This window comes from Myripristis murdjan, chromosome 9 (genome assembly GCF_902150065.1).
Source record: "Myripristis murdjan chromosome 9, fMyrMur1.1, whole genome shotgun sequence".
Taxonomy (NCBI): Eukaryota; Metazoa; Chordata; class Actinopteri; order Holocentriformes; family Holocentridae; genus Myripristis; species Myripristis murdjan.
The window spans coordinates 2850143-2869408 of record NC_043988.1 but is presented as its reverse complement, the minus strand read 5'-3'; the positions used below and the strand labels follow the sequence as shown (position 1 = coordinate 2869408).

Here is a 19266-nt window from a genome sequence, read left to right as displayed (position 1 = left end):
ATGCCTCAGACTGGAATTGAGACAAATAGTGCAAATGCTACTTTAATTGTGCACACCTCATCCTGCACTGTCTTGTCCAATTCAGAAACGTCCGGCAGCTCCATTTCCTGTTGCTCTGCGACACATTCCTCTTTGGGAGTTTCTGCTTCAATATCCTCGATTCTAAAAAATGTTAGAGCATCGGCTGTTAATTTCAATCATTTTAAAGCTACATACACATGTTGAGATAACAACATGGAGCAGGTGAGTGCTGAAAAAGTTCATGTCAAGTGTGCAACAGAGTACTCCACATTTTCTACCACTCCATAATGGCTAGAATAGTGCTCTCTATAGTGTGCTGAAGAAGCAATATCAAAACAGGGGATGCCAGCAGTCTCAAGAACTGGTTAATCAAATGGTATTTGTTTGTCTGGACACCCTGGAGTTGAGGTCCAAACTGAGATCCATCCTGTACAACGCTTCATAGCCTTTCTACAGTGGGCCTGTGCAGCTACACAGCACCTTTGACAACAGAATGTTTCCAGCATTCCTTCATGCTTGCTGCCATCCAGCTAAACAAAACTTCCTGCCACAAAAAAAAAGCCTCAACTAAAAAGAGGGACGCTTGGTTACATAGCACTATCTTTATGCTGTGCTCCAGAAAACTCTGAACTACCCCTCTTTTACAATTTGATATGTGCCTATGCACATGTCTTAACATTTTGGACGCATTACTGTACATAGCATATTTCCATCTGTATATCTGTTCATGTGAATAGCCAACTACAAAAATGTATGGCCAGGCATGTGTATGAGGGACATCAGAGGACATCAGTTATTTTTAATACTCTGATCTGAAAAGAAAAAAATGAATATTTGTTTTCTTGACTCTTCCTGTTGTTTGTGTTCTTGTTTGCATGTCTCACATACAACACACATTGCACAACTGTTCATTCAAATAGTAGCAGTCGCTCTATAAAACCTAAGAAATTCGTCACTTAATACAGCATGTAATAATTGCATCAAATATTTGCAAATGTGGAAAATAGCACAGTTGCCTTATCCTGACTGCAATATCTGGCACTTCTCATTTGAACATACTTTTCTCTTCCAGTACTATACATACATAGCTCACCTTACAGAGCTCATGGGGTAAAATGGCTTAACCTTGATTTTAACTACACACAACACAGTGTCTGTCAGGGCACTTGTGAAGCTTTAAAATAAATCTGCACAGGCATGGCACTTCTTCACTTCTTGACTTAGTTTATAACCTCCACCGCAGAGACATACTATTGAATCTCTCCACCACCTCCACATAAACACCAGCAAGACAAAGGAGAAGGTGGCAGATTTCTGCAGGAAGCTGCCACAGACCACACCAGTGAACATCCAGGGATTGGATTTTGAAATGGTGGGAACATACAACCTACATACACCTGGGTGTTCACCTTAACAATAAACTGGACTGGTCAGGCAACATGGATGTCCTGTACAAACAGGGCCACTGTCATCTTCATATGCTGAGGAGACTGAAGTCCTTTGGAGTGTGTAGGACACTGTTAAGAACATTTTGTGGCGCTGTGGAGGCGGGGGTGGTTGGGTGGGGGTTTGCAGGCTGTGCTGTCAACAGGCAGGGATGCAGTGTAGTACTAAGGAAGGGCTGGCTGCCAGATCTGTCTCAGTGGACCATCTAGCTGTTCAACAGTGGTTATGGTCACAGGTGATTGGAGGGTGTATGACAATGTGACACTTCGTTGCTCACTTCAACTACCGCAATGCTCTATTTTTTAAATTTTCAGTGCCTTGTTAACCCTTAATACAAATACATTTGTGATGATGTAGCAGGGACATGTTGTTTTCATACATGCAATGCTTTTACCTGATTACTTTTTCTGATTTGTTGTCCTCTGTTATCTTTTGTCTGATCTTACTCCGCTTCAGGCCACTACTCCTGCCACGGGTGGTAACTGGTACTTCATCATTCTCTGAAACTGTTATAATTATTGCATTTAATGTTATAACATTTATAAGGAAAGTGTGTGATGAAACTATAAAAGAATGAGACTTACCGTTTGCAGTTTTCACTACTGTAACTTCCTCCTAAAAATAAAATTACATGTAATATTTAATTGTAAGAAATTCATTCATTTCTCAAACAATTTAAGGGTGCAAACTGCAAAACCATGAAAGATGTACCACAATTTCGACTGTGCACTCCATAGATTCATGTTCCTCAATATGTGTGGTAATTGCCTCCATGACCACATCATTTTCAGTCACATCACTGATCACAAGTGACTCCTCCATGAATGAGAAACTCTTGGATACTGCTGAGATAGAAAGAAAAAGACAAGCAATTACAGTTTGATGCATCTTAGCAATCACATCAGAAGTGTTACTAAAATTGCTTCTCACCACCTTACAAATATTGCTTTAGTGCAACAGTTTCTTTCTCAGGCATACACTGAGAGACTTATACATGCTTTTATCACCAGCAGTCCTGATTACTGCAACACTCTATTTTCTGGTCTAACCAAGAAAGCTTTAAATAAGCTATGGATCATTCAGAATGCAGCAGCACGAGTACTAACCAACACCACAGAGCTCAATGGACTAGCACCTGAATATTTATCAGACATGCTTTACAGTATGCTCCCTCCAGATCACTACGGTCCATTGGACATTGGCCTTTGAGTTGTTCCCAGGGTGAGGACTGACAGCTATGGGGGGTGAATGGTCCTGGTCTGTGGAACAGCCTGTCAGAGGAGCTGAGGGTGTCACAATCTGTAAACACCTTTAAAAGAAATCTTAAAATATTGGCTACCATTTTAGTCAAGCATTCTCTTACTACACTGCATTTGTCTGCTTACTTACCTATTTTTAATGTATTTTATTTTTAGTATTTTTATTATTATTTTACTATTTATTATTATTTGTGACTTAATACAGTTTTATCCCTCTTCTACCATGCTTCACTGGTCTCTTTTCTATTATGTCTCTTATTTCTTATTTTGCCATTCCTTATGCATGGCTGTATCTTCACTGTACTGTTGTGTTGTCATTGTATTGTTACATATTGCAATTTTGCAATACGTAAAAGTGTGATTTGATTTGATTTATTTTTCCTGTTATCAACATCCAGAAAGATTCAGTAACTTCTGCACTTCCTGTATAGCTCCTTGATTTGTTTTCTTCATTGAACACATGTTCACATGTCGGAGGACAAAAATAACAACTCTCTACATCGTATTAAAAGACAGCTGGCAAGTCATGTTGTGGTTAGCTTCCTGTGTCCCTCTATCACACGTTTCATGAAGCTTTCGGGCTCCTGCCAGCAACCGTAGTAACTTGAGACCAGCACAGACAGCTTGGACCACACAAGAAAATAGTTCTATTGTTGATCTGTTTTTTAAAGACCACTTTGGGCTGTAAAAATTCAGCCACACATTATCAAAGTCAGTCTGTAATCATTGTTTTTTTGAGTGGATTAAGGCACCTATTTTCCACCTCAATGGCAGCAGACTAACAGTTTGCATTTGGAGCAGATAACACGGCTACTGTCCCACATAAGTGAACAAGTCAAAAAATATAAATTTTTCAGAAGCCAGGTGTTGGCCTTCCTAGTTTACAATGAGGCAGTTTATCGTTCAGTGAAACCTCACTGTATAGCTGTCGTCATTCCTTACCACTCAAATCCATGGTCCGGATTTTGTTGGCTATGTTGGTCCTCTGGCTGGGCCCACCTATGCTCTCCACCTCCCACAGCAAGTCTCTGTCTTCTGGGTACTGGCTCAGGTACGTCTGACAAACTGGGGACGCAGAGGAACAAGGAGAAACTCGCATTATGCCACTACAATATCAGCACAAACGCGCCAAACTGTTGGAGAGTAAATCAGTTTGTGTTTTGTATTTCCACAGAGTCATTCAGTAAGGTATATTAGCTACATAAAGGATCTATGTACCTTTATACATGGCTTTTGTAAGGGGGTACCGTAACCCCAGGCAGTCCTCTTTGAAACTGAGCACAAAGTCCTCCAGCATCTTGAGGCCAAGACCGTTACCGCGGTGACATTTTCTGACAAATATGGAGTCCATGACAGGAAGCTGATAGCTTCTGCTTAAGAAGGAACTGTGTAAGCTGCCTACAAGAAAAATGAGACAGAAAAGAATGAACACACTGGAACAGTTTCCAAAATATGAAAATACTACTACTACTACTACTATTACTACTACTACTACTACTACTACTACTAATAATAATACTGGACTGGGCTCGCAGTATCACACATGAGACTGAGACGAACAATCCCCAGAGAACTTCAAGACCTCACTGAAATGTAACTAGAAACAGCACTCTATGTCTCTTTAAGAGGACAGATCAAAGGATCTTTTTTGACAAATTTGCCTGCAGTGACATTCAGAGAAGGAGCAAGATTTTACACTGAAGATGATGGGAGAATGCTGTATTAATGGTGCTCTGTTTGAGTTCTGCTTTCCTGCCTGTACACCTCATGGCCTGGGTGTGCTCAGTAGGCCGAGGCAGGGGTTTTAATCTTTACAGACAGCAACAGAAACTACGGTATCAAGGGAATTATTGTTACAATCAATGTGTGAAGTCAAGACATCTCAGCAGAGATGTTTTGCACATCACATTAATTACCAGAGGGCTTGACCGAATAGAAACCAACAGCCTCTCCATTTCTCCAGAGGATTTTCGCATAAGCATTTTCCCCATGGCAGAGGAAGGGAAGCTCCTCAGTGCTCATCTCCTTGACTCTGTAGATCACACGGTTGAGGATGTACAGAACAATTCTCTCGCCAAGTGTCTCCACCTGGAAGCAACACACAGAGAACACAGAGATGCTTTTCTTAGCTAAATTGCGTGTTCCTTAAAATGTTTTGAATGAATTGTATTTCAGGATCACAATTTATGGGAACATGCTTTAATTCTCACGGCTCATTCTCTGCTCATAAAATGACAAAATCACATAGTGGAGAATAGGCTACATGAATCACTAGCAATAGGCTTTATACTTAGCAAATGTCTTTTTATTTAATGCAGTTGGCCCATGTGCAGCAGATGTTCATACCCAACTGTGTGAATGACCTGTTAGTGGTTTACCAAGACGGTGAACTGTGTCTTCTTACCTGCACAGCTCCATCTCTGGCAGGGTCTGATGTCTTGAGAATGTCATCTACTGTCCACCATCGGTCCAGTAAGTAAAGAGCCACAGCTGTGAATGGATCACTTGGGGAGAAAAGGGCCAGGACCTTTTGCCTATCATTGCCGCCATAAATGGGGACAAAGCCCACATTGGAAAGACCAATGGTTACCTGAAGTGGACAGACAGAGAAGTCAGAGCCAAAAATTTGTAAGTTCCTCAACCATATCTCCCCACATTTGTATGAAGGACACTGTGCTGTTGCTTAAGTGTTTGCTGCTTTTGGAGCACTGACACCACTACTTCAACAAAAGCCAACAGCTCTCCACTTCCAGGCTTTCCAATGTAGCGCAAAATGCGAATGTGCTAGTGCATTCCAAGGCCAATTGCGTTTCCATTGTCACTTCCAGTCTTTCATCTCGGTATGGCTAACCGAGGTCTGAGGCGAAGGTAAGGCTCATAAGTGGGGAGACGGTGCAGCTGCTAAGTACAGATGTCAGCACAGCAGCTCACTTTTGTAGCAGAAAGATATCAGAAAAAATAAAAATGGAGAACAAGTGGCATAATGGGTAATGTCCAACATCAAACTGATGCTGTTTACCAAAATGAGGACATTATGCGAATATAGTGAGAGAGCTGGCAGTGGTGGGGATGGAACACACAACGGGACAGGTCAGTCAAACACTGAAAAACTGTGGTCTCAGTACAAGACAGTTAAAGCACACACTGAACAAAGTGGCATCCAAAGGGGGAAAAAAATAAAGTTTCATTCTGCAGTAGTTGTGGAAAGCCAGCTAATTTGTAGCTTAAACAGCCTATACTGTAGAGTGTAAGCTGAGGTTAAATGTACTCTGTAGCCTTGCTGTCTATGGCAGCGGCTCCTAATTTGGATTCTGGATTAGCCTGAAAGTGTCCAGTGGGGTCAGGAGGGGCTCAAGTTCTAAACAATTAGAGGCAAAAGAATGATAGATGGAAATCAAAACTTAAAAACCTGCACGAACAAAACTGGGAACATGCCTTCATGGATGTATGCTTTCTTTATGAATTGCTGTTTAGGTGATGGACATTGTGTACATTATTCATTGTGAATCTGTGAGTATGTCTACAACATAAAGCTTTTGTCCAACCTGGTTTGGACATAAATGCCACTCATCATCAAGGGTTAGAGAAATCGCGCTCATTTTCTTAGTTTAGTCTTGCACTGGCCAATGTAGACATAGTATCATTATACACAGATATTATGCACTACTATATACTGTGAGCTGTAGTGTGTAATTATTTGCTTATAGTATAATTATACTGTAAGCCAAGATAGTGTTCAATAGTGTTATTTTCCATCAGTAAGATTTGGGGCCAGTATGTAAACCTATAAACATGTACTACAATAAAATAAATAAATAAATAAATAAAAAATAAAAAATCGGCTTGTACAAATAAAGGACACACTGACTTAAAAAAATAACTATTATCATCATGAAACTCTACTGCAGTCTAATAGGTGACTAGTTTAACCATTTGAAACCTGAGCAACTTCACTTGATTTCTTTCAGAAGCATAGAGAAAAAGGGATTATCTTATATGCAAGAAATGAAAACTTAAACAAATTACAAGTAAATTAGCTTTAAAATAGTTTTTGAAAGCACAGTAAAAAATAAAACAAAAGAAAAAACAAAAGAAAATGACCTGAATACGGTCAAAAACATTGAGATAACTACAAGAAACTTATCAAAATATTAAAAATGAGGAGAAAAAAAAGCTCTGTGGGACTGGGCTCTGAAAAGTATCAAGCACCAAATACAAGGAAAATAACATTTCCTCTGTCTTTATCCTTCTGTTTGCTATTCCGCTACATCACCAAAGCACTGGAGCAAATCACATTCTCAAAGTACAATCTTTTTAATTGTGATTTTTGTGTGGGAAATGGCATGTGTATTCTAATTATGCATATGCACTGTTATGCATCTGGCCCCAAGAACTCACTTAATCCCATTGTTTTAATGCTCTTTGTAGCACAAAAAGTTCACAAATTAAATCCTGTTTTTGTGAACTCTGTGAACCTGCTGCTGTATCTGGGGTGAGAGAGAATGTGTGCACACATGCACAGGGTTTTACCTGGGTTGCGTTGGCAAGTGTGAGCAGCTGAAGAGAGTCAGGGTTGCTGAAGAGGAGGCTGTTCATGTAGTTCTGGGCTGCACGCTCCAGCTCTCCCTGCCTGACATCAGCCAGGAGATCCACAGGGAACGTCATCCCTGTTTCAGCACAGAGGGGAGAGCAAATGAGAGTGATGAGAGAAGGCCGGCTTCCAGACCCACATCCAGTCCATTGTCATCACTCCCATCCATTATTTCAGCTTTGAGGGATAATACACTGCTGTGTAGACCCCAAGGAGGCAAAAACTGAACTGACATTAGTCGAAAGGCAGATGAAACAGCCAGTGAAAATATGTAGACTGATGCTTCTAGGGTGGACAACTTTTCAATAGGCAGTGCGAAAAAACCGCACCCACAGTTATATTTCTGCAACTTTAAACATGTCCAAATGAGGACATTAAATCAGATAATGAGGTAAATGCATGAAGTGTAGTGCTTAAGGAGTTACATTCAGTAAAAGGTCTGTTTGATGATGCTGAGCAGCTAGGTGTGCTATTTGCAGACGCTGACTGGAGGAGCTAACCTTGTGTGACACAGCATGACACACAGATTCAAATGTTCATATTTAAGTCGCTTCTGCTGTCAGGCTACAGCTACAGCACGATTCCCAAGCAAGCACAAGGACTTCACGGCCCTATTGACTTGTCACCATAGCATATAAGCAAGGGCGCCACCAGGAATTTTGGGCCCCATGAAAAAAAAAAAAAAAAATATATATATATATATATATATATATTTACTCGACGATGGTTTAATAATTTTATATTAGTTTTTACCTATTTTTGGGGGCCCCTGTCAGGCAAGGGCCCTTGGAATTGTCCTAACTTTTCCCCCATATACGGCGCCCCTGCATATAAGTATAATTGCCATTTTATTCTGTATCTGCCAGATGACCATGGCAAACACAGCAATGTCCATTCTACTCCATTCAATCTCCTTTTTTTTAAATAGTCAACTTTAAAAGTTGACTTCACAAGTTTGAAAGATGTGCAATGTGGCGCACAAACCCAGCTGTCACTGCTTTGCTGACTTGCCTGCGGGACCATCACTGTAAACCATGTGCTCATTTCCACCATTTTCACATTTGAAAAACAAAAGCTATATCCCAGTGTTTTTTTTTCCCTCAGGATTATTTTTTCATATGTGATTTACTGGAACACCAGTGTTCACAACATAGACATAGAGAGACTGTCCCCTGGATTTCTGTGGTCCCCTCTGCACAGTTGTGTACTGTTACTGCTTGTTGCTTTGAATCAATCTGTGAATGATTCATAAAAACGTCCATTTCAGAAGTTCCATTGTGAGCTCCTCTTTAATTTCCTCTGTCCTTCAAGGTGACATGCTGCATTTGTTACTTCATCATACTTGTGGAGACAACAAATTTACTGGAATCTTGTTTTGAAGTTGAGAGAATTCTTGAGACAAGCACATTTATGTACTGGTCCTAATCTTTCTTTCAAAAAGAAGACCAAATGTTCATTCTAAGCGGCTTTATCCATACAAGCCCTGCTGGTAAAGCAGACAGCAGCATTATATAACCTCTGGGCGACAGGGCCTGAGCTGTTTGGCTGGGCAGCTTTGCTAGATACAGATTATCAGGCATCTGTCTTGTCATCTAGTGCTACACACAGAGAGCACTGGCCATGCTGGCTCTCTGTGCAAGCAGTTTGTCTACACAAGAAACACAGTATGGAGCATTGTGGATCCTACAATATGCCATACATCAGCCCCAAGGAGGAGCAGGACTTAAAGGGATAGTTCATCCATTCTTAAAATTTTGATTTATGACCCCAGTGCCCCAGCTGTTGTGTAGGACAGTCGTGGTGCTATCTTCCTCTCATTGTTACTAAGTACTGGATACTGGCTGGATGCTCCAAATGCTAACTGTTAGCCTCCATTCTTAAAAATAGCCACCTTAATCCACTAAAAGGTTTAACATCACTTTAAATCTTGCTTTTTGAAACTAAAATGCACATACAATAATGGACATGGGCGACAGTTTATCTCAAATTATTAGTTTATAACTGTGTCTTTCCTGATATCAACATCCACAAAGATCGAATAACTACTGCACTTCCTGGATCCCTCCACAGCAGAGGAGCAGCAGCCACCACAGAGACACAAGTGGGTTACTTCACTTTGCTATCATTTGTTTTCTTTGTTGAATACGTGTACTGAGACCAGCACAGAGAGCTTAGACTGCAGAAAGAGATGGTTCTAATGTTTATGTTTAAAATCTATCTATTTATTTATTTATTTATTTTGTTCCGTGGGACAGGCACCACTAAGGTCCTACATTACAGCTGTGGGGAGTGAAATAATACCACATTTTTCAAAATAGGTGAATTATCCCTTTAAAACAAAATTCCAAACGTGACCTTATTTTCATATTCTCTCCACCACAAAAAATAAACTAAAAGAAACTATGTCTTTTTCGGCCTGTCACTCTTTAAAGAGACAGGCCCGTTTGAAGAGGACCTGTCAGAAGCCACGTCTTTGTCCAACAGTTTTGACGCTACCTTGACCCTCGCTTTGGGGCTGTGCTGTTCACTCCGGCTGTGGCTGCCTGTTTTTTGAAAGCCAGAACAAGTTAGTATCTCTAACACTTTTAATTTGATCAGCAGATTTTCAGTGCCCATTGGCCTGTAAGGACTATTTCAGAAAGCACCATGGCAAGCAAGAGCGGAGTAGTTCTCTGGTGAAGTAAATGAGATTTTGGCCAGAATGGATCAGTATGATATGAATGATGGGAAAATATTGCCTAAGTTGCAAAATGGACAGAATTACCCTTACACATTAAGATAACAAAGCAATGACCATAAGGCTTGCAAACTAGCAGGCACCTTGCAAGTTGTGCATTTCCTTGCTTTGTGTGGCAAATGCATCTTTGTTTGACTGCTGATCTCCCAACCAGATAAAACAACGCCTCTCCACTCACTCAGTCTGCATGTCACTGAGTGAAGCAGTGGTCTACTCGACCACTAGCTGTCCTATGGGAGACTAAATCTGAATTGAGCCAAGGTAATCTGATCCAATTCACCTGTCCAACAAATACCCATTAGTTCACTTTGATCCTCAGTGATCTCTTGTGAGGCTAATCAGTTGCGAAAGTCTTAGCTTTATTTAGAATGGGAAAACAATCAAAAAAGGCTGAGTGGTTGCCATGTACTAGAACTGTAAGTCACCACTGGTACATTTCGTCACACAAAGAATCAAATCCAAGTCAAAGCTCTGTTTCCTATCAGCTTTTTCTGGAGTGCTTTTGTTTTGCAGTGTCATTAGAGTACACACACAGGCAGGATCTGATTCCGCTTGGACTCAGTGACAGTAAATGAGCACCTGAGGCTAACATCGTGGCTAACGTGTCAAACCATTTGCCTCTGGCTTGAAGATAGCCCAAAAAAACAAGCTAATGACGGCCTTCCCAACTGTTAGGAGAGTGGAAACAGGCAGCCACATGCTGAGGGAGCCCAAAGTCTGGTACGAGTTAAAGGCAAAACATGCAAGGTTTTCTAGGGATTCACGAAAGGTACTAGAAGTCTATGAAAATAATCTCCAATCCTAGGTTATACACTTGAATAAAACACACCTAACTAAAACCAAAGCTACCTTAATCAAAAAGCCCTTATATGAATCATGTTGTTGAGTAGAGATATCAAGGTGTGTAAAAATGTCAGCTGCTACCTCACCCTCATACAAGCAATCACATGTCTCTGCAGTGGAGACCCACATTGACATTGTTATTAGGCCTGTCAATCCCAATCAGACTAAGCTGGGAGGACTGACAGTGAGCCGGTGTAGATGTGAACACAGAATGATTGTGGCACAACACTGAGTTTGGAAAGCCGTTCAGTTAGCATGTCTGAGAGACAATGTAGGATAATTCAGTCAGCGCATGGAGTGATTAGAAATTCACCAAACACATGTGCAAACAAGTCATTTAATAATGTGATACAACAACTTCAAGTACTTGATGATGGAAAATACAATAAGATCCCTTAGCAAGAGGACGTGTAAAAAATTTCCTGTAGGAAATGGCCAAAGTGGGACTTAGGCAGGAAAGCTCCACCCAAAAACACAGTTACTGGTGATGTGTCTTGCTATTCTGGGTTAACTTTAGTGTTTGCTGGTGTATTTATCTCTCACATTGATAAATGGTGACATGTAAACAGCACTTCACATTAAAAGAGCAGATTATAGCAGAAAATTCAGGTTTGGGCAGTAGTATTGTTCAATACATTTCCACCAAAAAAAAAAAAAAAAAAATGAAAGAATTAATATATTAAGGCCCTTTTTAGACAAAAATGGTGGCGTGTAATCATCACTGCACACTACTGTATGTTTCCATGTAGAGGAAGGTGTTAATGTCAACCCATTTCATGGATAATTATAACATCAGAATTATTGCCTCAGATTTGGTGTATGCTACACTTATTTTTAATTTTTATTTGATTCCTCTTCGAAATCAGTGAAGATACCCCCATCACACTGGACTGTAATAAAGCTAACAAATCTAAAATCACCAAGTTCAACAATTCTGTTAAATATCCAATAGAAGGTCAGCACAACATTGACCATGTCCTTCAAACAATGTCAAGACTAAGGCTGTTAAAGGCTTTCCCTCAAATATATTTATTTAACCTCAGGATGATTACACAGTCTATGAGTGTTGGTTTCCCTATATTAGGTTTATTTGTTAAAAGTATATAAAGTGATTTTCTAAACATTAAAAAAAATCAGATCAGTATCTTCTGCAATCTGATGCCATACTGTGTAATGTATTGTTCAGAACAAAAGCAAAGTGAATTTTGACTTGATTCAATAAATTTAATCTCATGCTTCACATTGACTTTGTATGTAACTGCACCATGTGAAAAAATACACTTCACATTGGCGCAAAACTGTCTTCTATGTTGTGTATACAAAAAGATTTAAAATGAAGTTTTGTGCTGCAATTAGTTGCATCAGTTTTCAAACAACAAATAACAAATGATGCCCACAAATAGTTACAGTTTGCTCCATATTTGAGGCCTACTGTGAAGAACAACTAACTCTGGGTAGCAGCTAACTTTGTGCTACATTGAAGACATTGCCTTTCACTCATTTTGGCCAGAGGTCAAGCTCATCCCGCCCCTTTAGCCCTCGATGGCAAAAAGGTCACGTTCCTTCTCTGCTTTTCAAAAGGCACTCTGAAAAGCACACTAAACATTTCTCAGCCTGAAACACACAGGGCCGGTTGAGGTACACAGAAGCTGAGTGTGGACTTCTCTTGTCCACCTGCTCTGTCTCAGACTTTTGTTTTCTGTTTAGCTTTTTTTGCCTGTGTCTTGGACCTTTTGCTTTTCCTGGAACAATACCTACCCATACCACCACTACTATTACTGGTGATAATATCTATGGATTGGTTTTAAAATGCACACAAACCTCCACAACATAATTTCACAACAAGACACACCTCTTCGCTCCTGTGGCTGCCACCACATACCTCTAGTCTGCCAGGGATGTTTCCTTGCAATCCAGTGGATTATCTACAGAGTGTCTTTCATCCCCTGAAACACTTCTACTGTTGGGTCACTGACCGACACCTGCTACAATCAGTAAAGTCTAAAAGGCAAGGAGCCTTGCAAACACTCTAAACCTGCTCGTCTCTCTCTCCAATCCCCCACATCCATACTCAAACAAACTTTCCAGCCAGTCACTGCTCAGTAGTGTTAAATTGCATAAGAGGAATCTGTAGGTCTCTGTTTAAGCAGGAAGCAAACATGGCTGACAGCTGACACCAACCACCACTCCCCACACACACCAACGACCCCTGGCCTCAGGGAGTGGAGGAGGAGGCAGAGGAGTAAAAGGTCCTATAGAAGGTCCTGGAGCATATTTACTACACACATACACACACACCCTCCAACACACAAATACTCACTGGCTACTTTACACAGCCTGTTCTTCACACAAGCATGATAGAAATGCATATATGCATATGAGGGCCTGACTCAAACTTGGACTACAGTGCCAACTTCTTCAGTAAGTGATGTGAAAATGACCAAAATGACCCCTATGTCCCAAGTTCAATGGTATTCTAGTGCTAGACAATTAGACACACATGTTGCATGATAGCGGTGTGCATGCTAATAATTTAGGGTAAACCATGTTGGCAGATAGTAGAGTAATGAAGCATGCCACTGAACTCAGAACTGGGATATACCCAACATGCCCCACGTCCCCTTCATGGCATCGTGCAAAGGAACACCAGATACGTATGCAATTACAATCAAGATCTCAAAGCTCTCTGTTTGCCAAAACACCCATAAATTTATAATCATTTAACTATAGGCCAAAACCCTGTATAGTCTGAAAAATGTCTCATTAGACTGAAAGCCCATTAGTCTGAAGGCCCTAACCCTGATAACAAATGCTTATTATTCCGAAACCCCAACAGTCTGAAAAATGTCCACTCTGTAAATTTGGTTTAGACAGAGGTTTTCTCAGGTTAATGCTGGGGGAAACAGGGGCGGCTGCATTTCTCAGCAAAACTCATAGTACCTTCAGTCTCTGAACTCTAACAGCTCCACAGTGTGTACTATTTACAGCAAAATGTCTTCAGAGCAATGGGTGTTTGTTTTCAGGATAACAGGCTACTGGGCAATTGGGCCCAGTAGCCCATAAGTCCAATGGAACATTTATGGGAATACTGAGGTTTTGGAATAATGGTCCATCAGGCAAATGGGATGGCACCCTATTGTCCATGCCAGCTGCAATGCAACACATTCAGCACAGAGGTGGGAAGGTACAACTGGGAAGTCGGAAAGTCCGACAGTCAATGGAAAGCACCATAAATGCTCAACACTATTTTGAATTGAAAAAATGTAATAATAATAATAAATAACAACTTCTGACTGTGAAATGCCTAAACTGTAATGCAAAAGAGCCACCAAGGAACTGCAGCTGTTGGAAGAACAGGCTCCAGATGATCAGACACAATTATCTGCTGAAATTACATTATGGAAACAATAATGACAAATACATTTTCTCATTTATTAGATGATAATAGGCCACTGATGTATTGTGCATCCTTAGTTTACTTTTCTGTATTGCACAGTTTATTTAGTTGTTTATGCAGGTTCATAGTGGTTGATGGTAATAATGATGGCGTGGGCTCCAGTCCTGCCTCCCTGCTGCCATGCCGAGGTACCGGCTGGACCAGTTTCCTCAGTATGTGGACTAACCACAGGGACAACATCAAACTCCACGTATGTAAATCAACAACATGAATAGAACCTTTAGGCTAATCCACAGCGAACACTGCTGCTTCCCACCTACATTACATGTCAGTTCTTGTTGTCAAGAAGGGGTAACACAGAATCAAACTGCAAATCTCATATTTCCCAATGACTCTGTGTTTTTGAAATTATGCCATTTATAGCATTTGTGGCTTGTTTATGTTCTGTATCACTTATTGTCAAAATAGGAGCTAGGGATTCCCAAGGAACTTTTAAGAGGTTCCAAGGAGGGATCCCTAGCAAAAGGAGGAATAGTTCAATTTCAGTGTGTTATTTAATTCTCTAGAAATTATTACAATAAGAGAAAAGCATACCTTGTAGAATACTAAATTTCACTGTCACTGCTGTTATCTTTACGTATAGACAGCTGCACAGTTCAGTACTAAATAGGCACCAACTAGTGGGGTGAACAATAAATCGATAAGGCAATATATTGTGATACATTATTGGCACACTTGTACCAAGTATCAATATTTGAGTTTTCAACTTCAACTGCACTGATGCACATTTGAGTTCCTATGAGGCTTATTTGTTCCCCAGCTTTACATATTTCAAGTGAAACTGTTCTGTCACTGTGCATACTGTAACACTGAAAAACATGACTACGTCCTGCTTATTGGAAAATTGTTTTGCCTTTGCAGGATACTTTTTCCTCTTCAGATACAGATACTGTGAGCCCAAACTTTTGCTTATCCTCCATCGCTTGGTTACATTTACTGCCTGAAATAGCCTGCGTGCTGCCTTCAGTGTCACATAAACTTCAGCACTATACAGGAAGTTGCTCAGAACAGACAGTAGGTCCATCCAAGTCGGGTCCTGACAGGTCCTGGTGGGCCCAGGCCAGGTGTCCACACTCTAATTCCAACCCAACTTAACTCTTCCCTGGGACTAAATCTGATTAGATGAGGGTCAGTTTTGGGTGCCCTCGTGTTCACCTGGTAAAGTGTGTACCACATATTAAGGCTGAGTCCTTACCACAGCGCCCTGGGTTTGAATCTGAATCCAGGCCATATACTGCATGTGATCCCCTCTCTAAACTCTCCTGTGCCTTTCCTGTCTCTCTTTCTATTATCATTATAAAATAAAGCAGAAATGCCAAAAAAAAAAAAAAAAATCTTCATTAAAATGTATGTCTGTTTGGTGCATGCTGTATTCCTTCATATCCATGCCACATCATCACACAGCCCTAATAAACTGTGCACATATTCATTCAGAACACAGATCCACACAGCTCATAGCTGATGCTGGAGCTGCTTCTGGCTGTAGTCACTTATGGCATTTGGTATTTAACTGGAGGCAGTGTTGAATCCCTGTCCATTTTCTATGCCACAGTCCTGCCCCTTGTCCCGCTTTGTCTGCCACTGACACACACACACACACACCCACTGTCACTGAGCATCACCAGCCAAGCATAAAGTCCAGTTTTGTTTGTGTGAGTGTACGCGTGTGTGAGAGCGAGAGCGAGAGAGATAACATTGTGTGAAAACAGATAGAGAGACTGAGTATAAAAAAAAGCTGGCATCTGACTGTGTGTGTTTGTGTGTACATGCATGCATGGCTCTATTGAAAGCCAGCTCGGTGCTCCCCCAGGGCAGGGAGTAGTGAATACCACAGATCCATCCACAAAGCAGCCAGACGCTCCACTCTCTCACTGTCCTCTCTTTTACAGTGTCATCCAGCGCACGCTGCCTATCACCTGCACAACAATCAGCGGTATCTGTTGCCAAAAAGTGAGCTATAGCAGGGTGGCTCCTCAAGCATCAGCAGTGGCTTAGCTCATCCCCTAAGACAGAGCCTGTGGCCCATTTTGGGTCAGCCACCTTTTCTCTTTCTATTGGTCCTTTGAATGTAGTCACCGCAGTCTGTGTGACATTTAAAGCACAGTCTGAACCAATGCATACTGCTGATGCTGATATATACATACATTTTTAAATAAAATCACCAATAAGTAGTATTTTGCCTGTATATTCGGAATTGTAACATTTTACTACTTTCATATGCCAGGAAATGCCAAGTGTTCACTGTTTACCTCAGAACTTTATTCTAGTCAGGGTGGAGCAGTCTCTGAAACAGTATTTACACCTTCATGAGGCGATGAAACTCTCCACCGAAACCCAGGCCATTTCAGGCCTTTTTGGATTAGCAGCTCTATAAGGTTATAGTGTGGCCCCCGGCCCCCAAGCACCCCAGCTAGTTAGTGGTAGAGAGATACATTACCGCCTTGAGCAATGAGCAGCCTGAAAATTAGGAAGATGTTGTGATTGTATACACACACACACACACACACACACACACTCACACGAACATGACAAGAAAACAACAAAAAAATAAATAAAAATGTTAATAATAAAATAAATAAATAAAAATCACGAAAAATATTTGTTTAAATTAAAATATTTTGAATAGAAAGAAAAAGAAAATTCCCAAACACACCCACCACACACAAAAAAAGATAAAAATGAATAAATTGAATAAAATAAAAAGAAATTTTCTGAATTTGATTAAGAATGTTCAAATCATAGTTTTACACTGAAAAGGGCAATTTTATCTATCTATCTATCTATCTACATCCATGTACATATATGTATATACTTATATATAATTCTATATGTCTTTATGTAGTTATGGTCACAGGTGGAAGTCATGACTTGCTGATATCTGATCAGCCAATACTGGTTCCTATCAGTCCAACCACACATTTTAGTTGTAGTCTGCCATCACAGACTGAAATTCGTGGGAAAAAGTTAAAGTCCCTCACAAAGTGCACTTTCTGCGGGTCTTCCCCGCAGAACGCACAGGGACCCCGAACACCAAACTGTGCTTCATGTTTAGAGAAGAAAACAAGGAAGAGGCTGTTTGCTGTGTGCAGTCCACCCCTGACTGAGAACATGATGTTCCCAAAACTCACAAACATGTTAAGAGGCCGGTTGTCCATGCCTCATTCAGGTTTTGCTACGCAGACCCATGTTAGCAGAGCTGGTCGCGGTCAGACGACACGCAGCCTGCGCTGAGCAGATGGAGCGTCGTTTTCAATCCAAGTTTCCCTCAGCAGTGCGGACTGAGAGCGGCGGCTTGCGCTGCCGCACGAAACGCTGAGTGCGCACTTTCTGTTACTTTTATTTGCGCACAAAATTCCGCAAACAGCGGCTGGGAAATGGTTTCTTACAGGCTGTGATGGGACAATATCTGCAGTCTCACTAACTTCAACCGCGCTTTAGTCAAAAGAACAATGAGTTCCCAATGCAGGGGAGTTGGAATGGGGGGTTGGGTGCGTGTGTGTGTGTGTGTGTGTGTGTGTGTGTGTGTGTGTGTGTGTGTATGGAGTGGGTGTGTGCTCCAGCCACGCTGCAAGTGAAGAATCTAAAGAGTCCCAACAGGACCAAAACACAGTAAACAACAAACAACAGAGTGTAAATGCAAACTGGTCCGCGTCTGTTTGGCGCACAGATACCGATACAAGTATCACCTTTACCTTGGATGAGCGTGCCCCCCACACACACACTCAAAAAAAAAAAAAAAATCATTACACAACTTCAACAAGTTGGTGGCTGCATGCAGGACAGTGTGGTAATAAATCACCAGCACGAGCCAAACAGCTACGTAACACGACTTAACACTGAGTAAGTGACATCTGTCGTGAATGTAAAGTAAACAGCTAAAGAGCAATGAAACAGTTGTGGCAATAGGAGTTCAACTGCAGCCTGAAGAGCACAGAGGAATGCTGCAAGAGTGATAAATGACACTCAGTCTGTTTGAATGAGGAACATTTTGTTCCCGATCAAAAGATCCTCTTTAGGTTTAGTGCACGGCAGGAGTTGTGCGCACCGGAGCTGCGGTGTGCTCCGGTGAGGATGTGCGGACTGGATGTAGGCCTACTGCTGCTATATTTAATGCCCGTGTCTCCAGTCCGCCAGATGCCCTGGCCGTCCTAATTTCTCCCTCCTAATTCCATAAAGGCGCAGAGAAAGCAGCAAGTCTCTCCGGGAGAGCAGAGCCGCAGCGGAGCAGCGGGAACAAACACAAAAACTCACCTTCACTCTTCACTCAAAGCTTTCCCCTTCTTAAAAAAAAAAAAAAAAAAAAAAAGACCACTTATAATTTCAATTCCGTAAACAGCGCTGATGGTTTATTGTGTTGGTCGGTGCAGCGTTCTGCGCATGCTCAGCTCCGCCACCAATCCTGCGCCGCTGTCTTACATAACTAATTCTAACCCTCTCTACTTAACATTACAATGTAACACTAATGCACGTCCCCATGCATAGCCCGACTATTACTACAAACATTACAACAAAGCCCCACTCCAAACAAATATACTCTATTATTATTGAAATTAGAGTTCAAACAATGCGCCATCCTGAGAAGCGATTAACCGATTAACTGGTGATTAAGCTGATTAAAGAAGAGCACTAGCCTATAGCGCTGCTCAGCAAACTTCACAGGAGGGCTGTCATGATAGCTGTACTCACTTTAGAGTTGAAAAACTGGCAAACTGAATGTGATCATTTCATGGAAAATGATGAGATTGTTTTAAACCCATTGAAACCTGAACTTGAATTCTTAAAAAAAAAATAATAATAAAAAAAAAATAAGAGGCTATATTTAAAATTGAATGAACAAAATATTACCGAAAAATACCACAAAATTACCCCAAAATTAAAAAAAAAAAAAAGAAAAAAAAAAATGCAAGAAACT

General features: G+C 41.0%; 1 protein-coding gene across 7 annotated transcripts in view; it reads right to left on the bottom strand.

Moving 5' to 3' along the window:
• The window catches only part of LOC115365570 (titin-like), a 29990-nt gene extending 11051 nt beyond the window's left edge, over positions 1 to 18939 (bottom strand). For 6 of the 7 annotated variants that reach the window (XR_003928769.1, XM_030060647.1, XM_030060651.1 and 3 more), the window contains exons 1-10: positions 18606 to 18939; positions 7257 to 7393; positions 5131 to 5316; positions 4643 to 4814; positions 3945 to 4124; positions 3669 to 3791; positions 2179 to 2312; positions 2052 to 2082; positions 1862 to 1973; positions 57 to 162 (exon numbers count right to left, since the gene is read on the bottom strand). Coding sequence is in view for 6 of the 7 variants with exons in the window: in XM_030060647.1 (XP_029916507.1) it covers positions 57 to 162; positions 1862 to 1973; positions 2052 to 2082; positions 2179 to 2312; positions 3669 to 3791; positions 3945 to 4124; positions 4643 to 4814; positions 5131 to 5316; positions 7257 to 7391 (1179 nt within the window). In the remaining variant the exon portion in view is untranslated. The remainder of the gene's footprint in view (positions 1 to 56; positions 163 to 1861; positions 1974 to 2051; positions 2083 to 2178; positions 2313 to 3668; positions 3792 to 3944; positions 4125 to 4642; positions 4815 to 5130; positions 5317 to 7256; positions 7394 to 18605) is intronic. The other variant, XM_030060648.1, reaches the window with a different exon arrangement.
• Between the last annotated feature and the right edge of the window lie 327 nt (positions 18940 to 19266).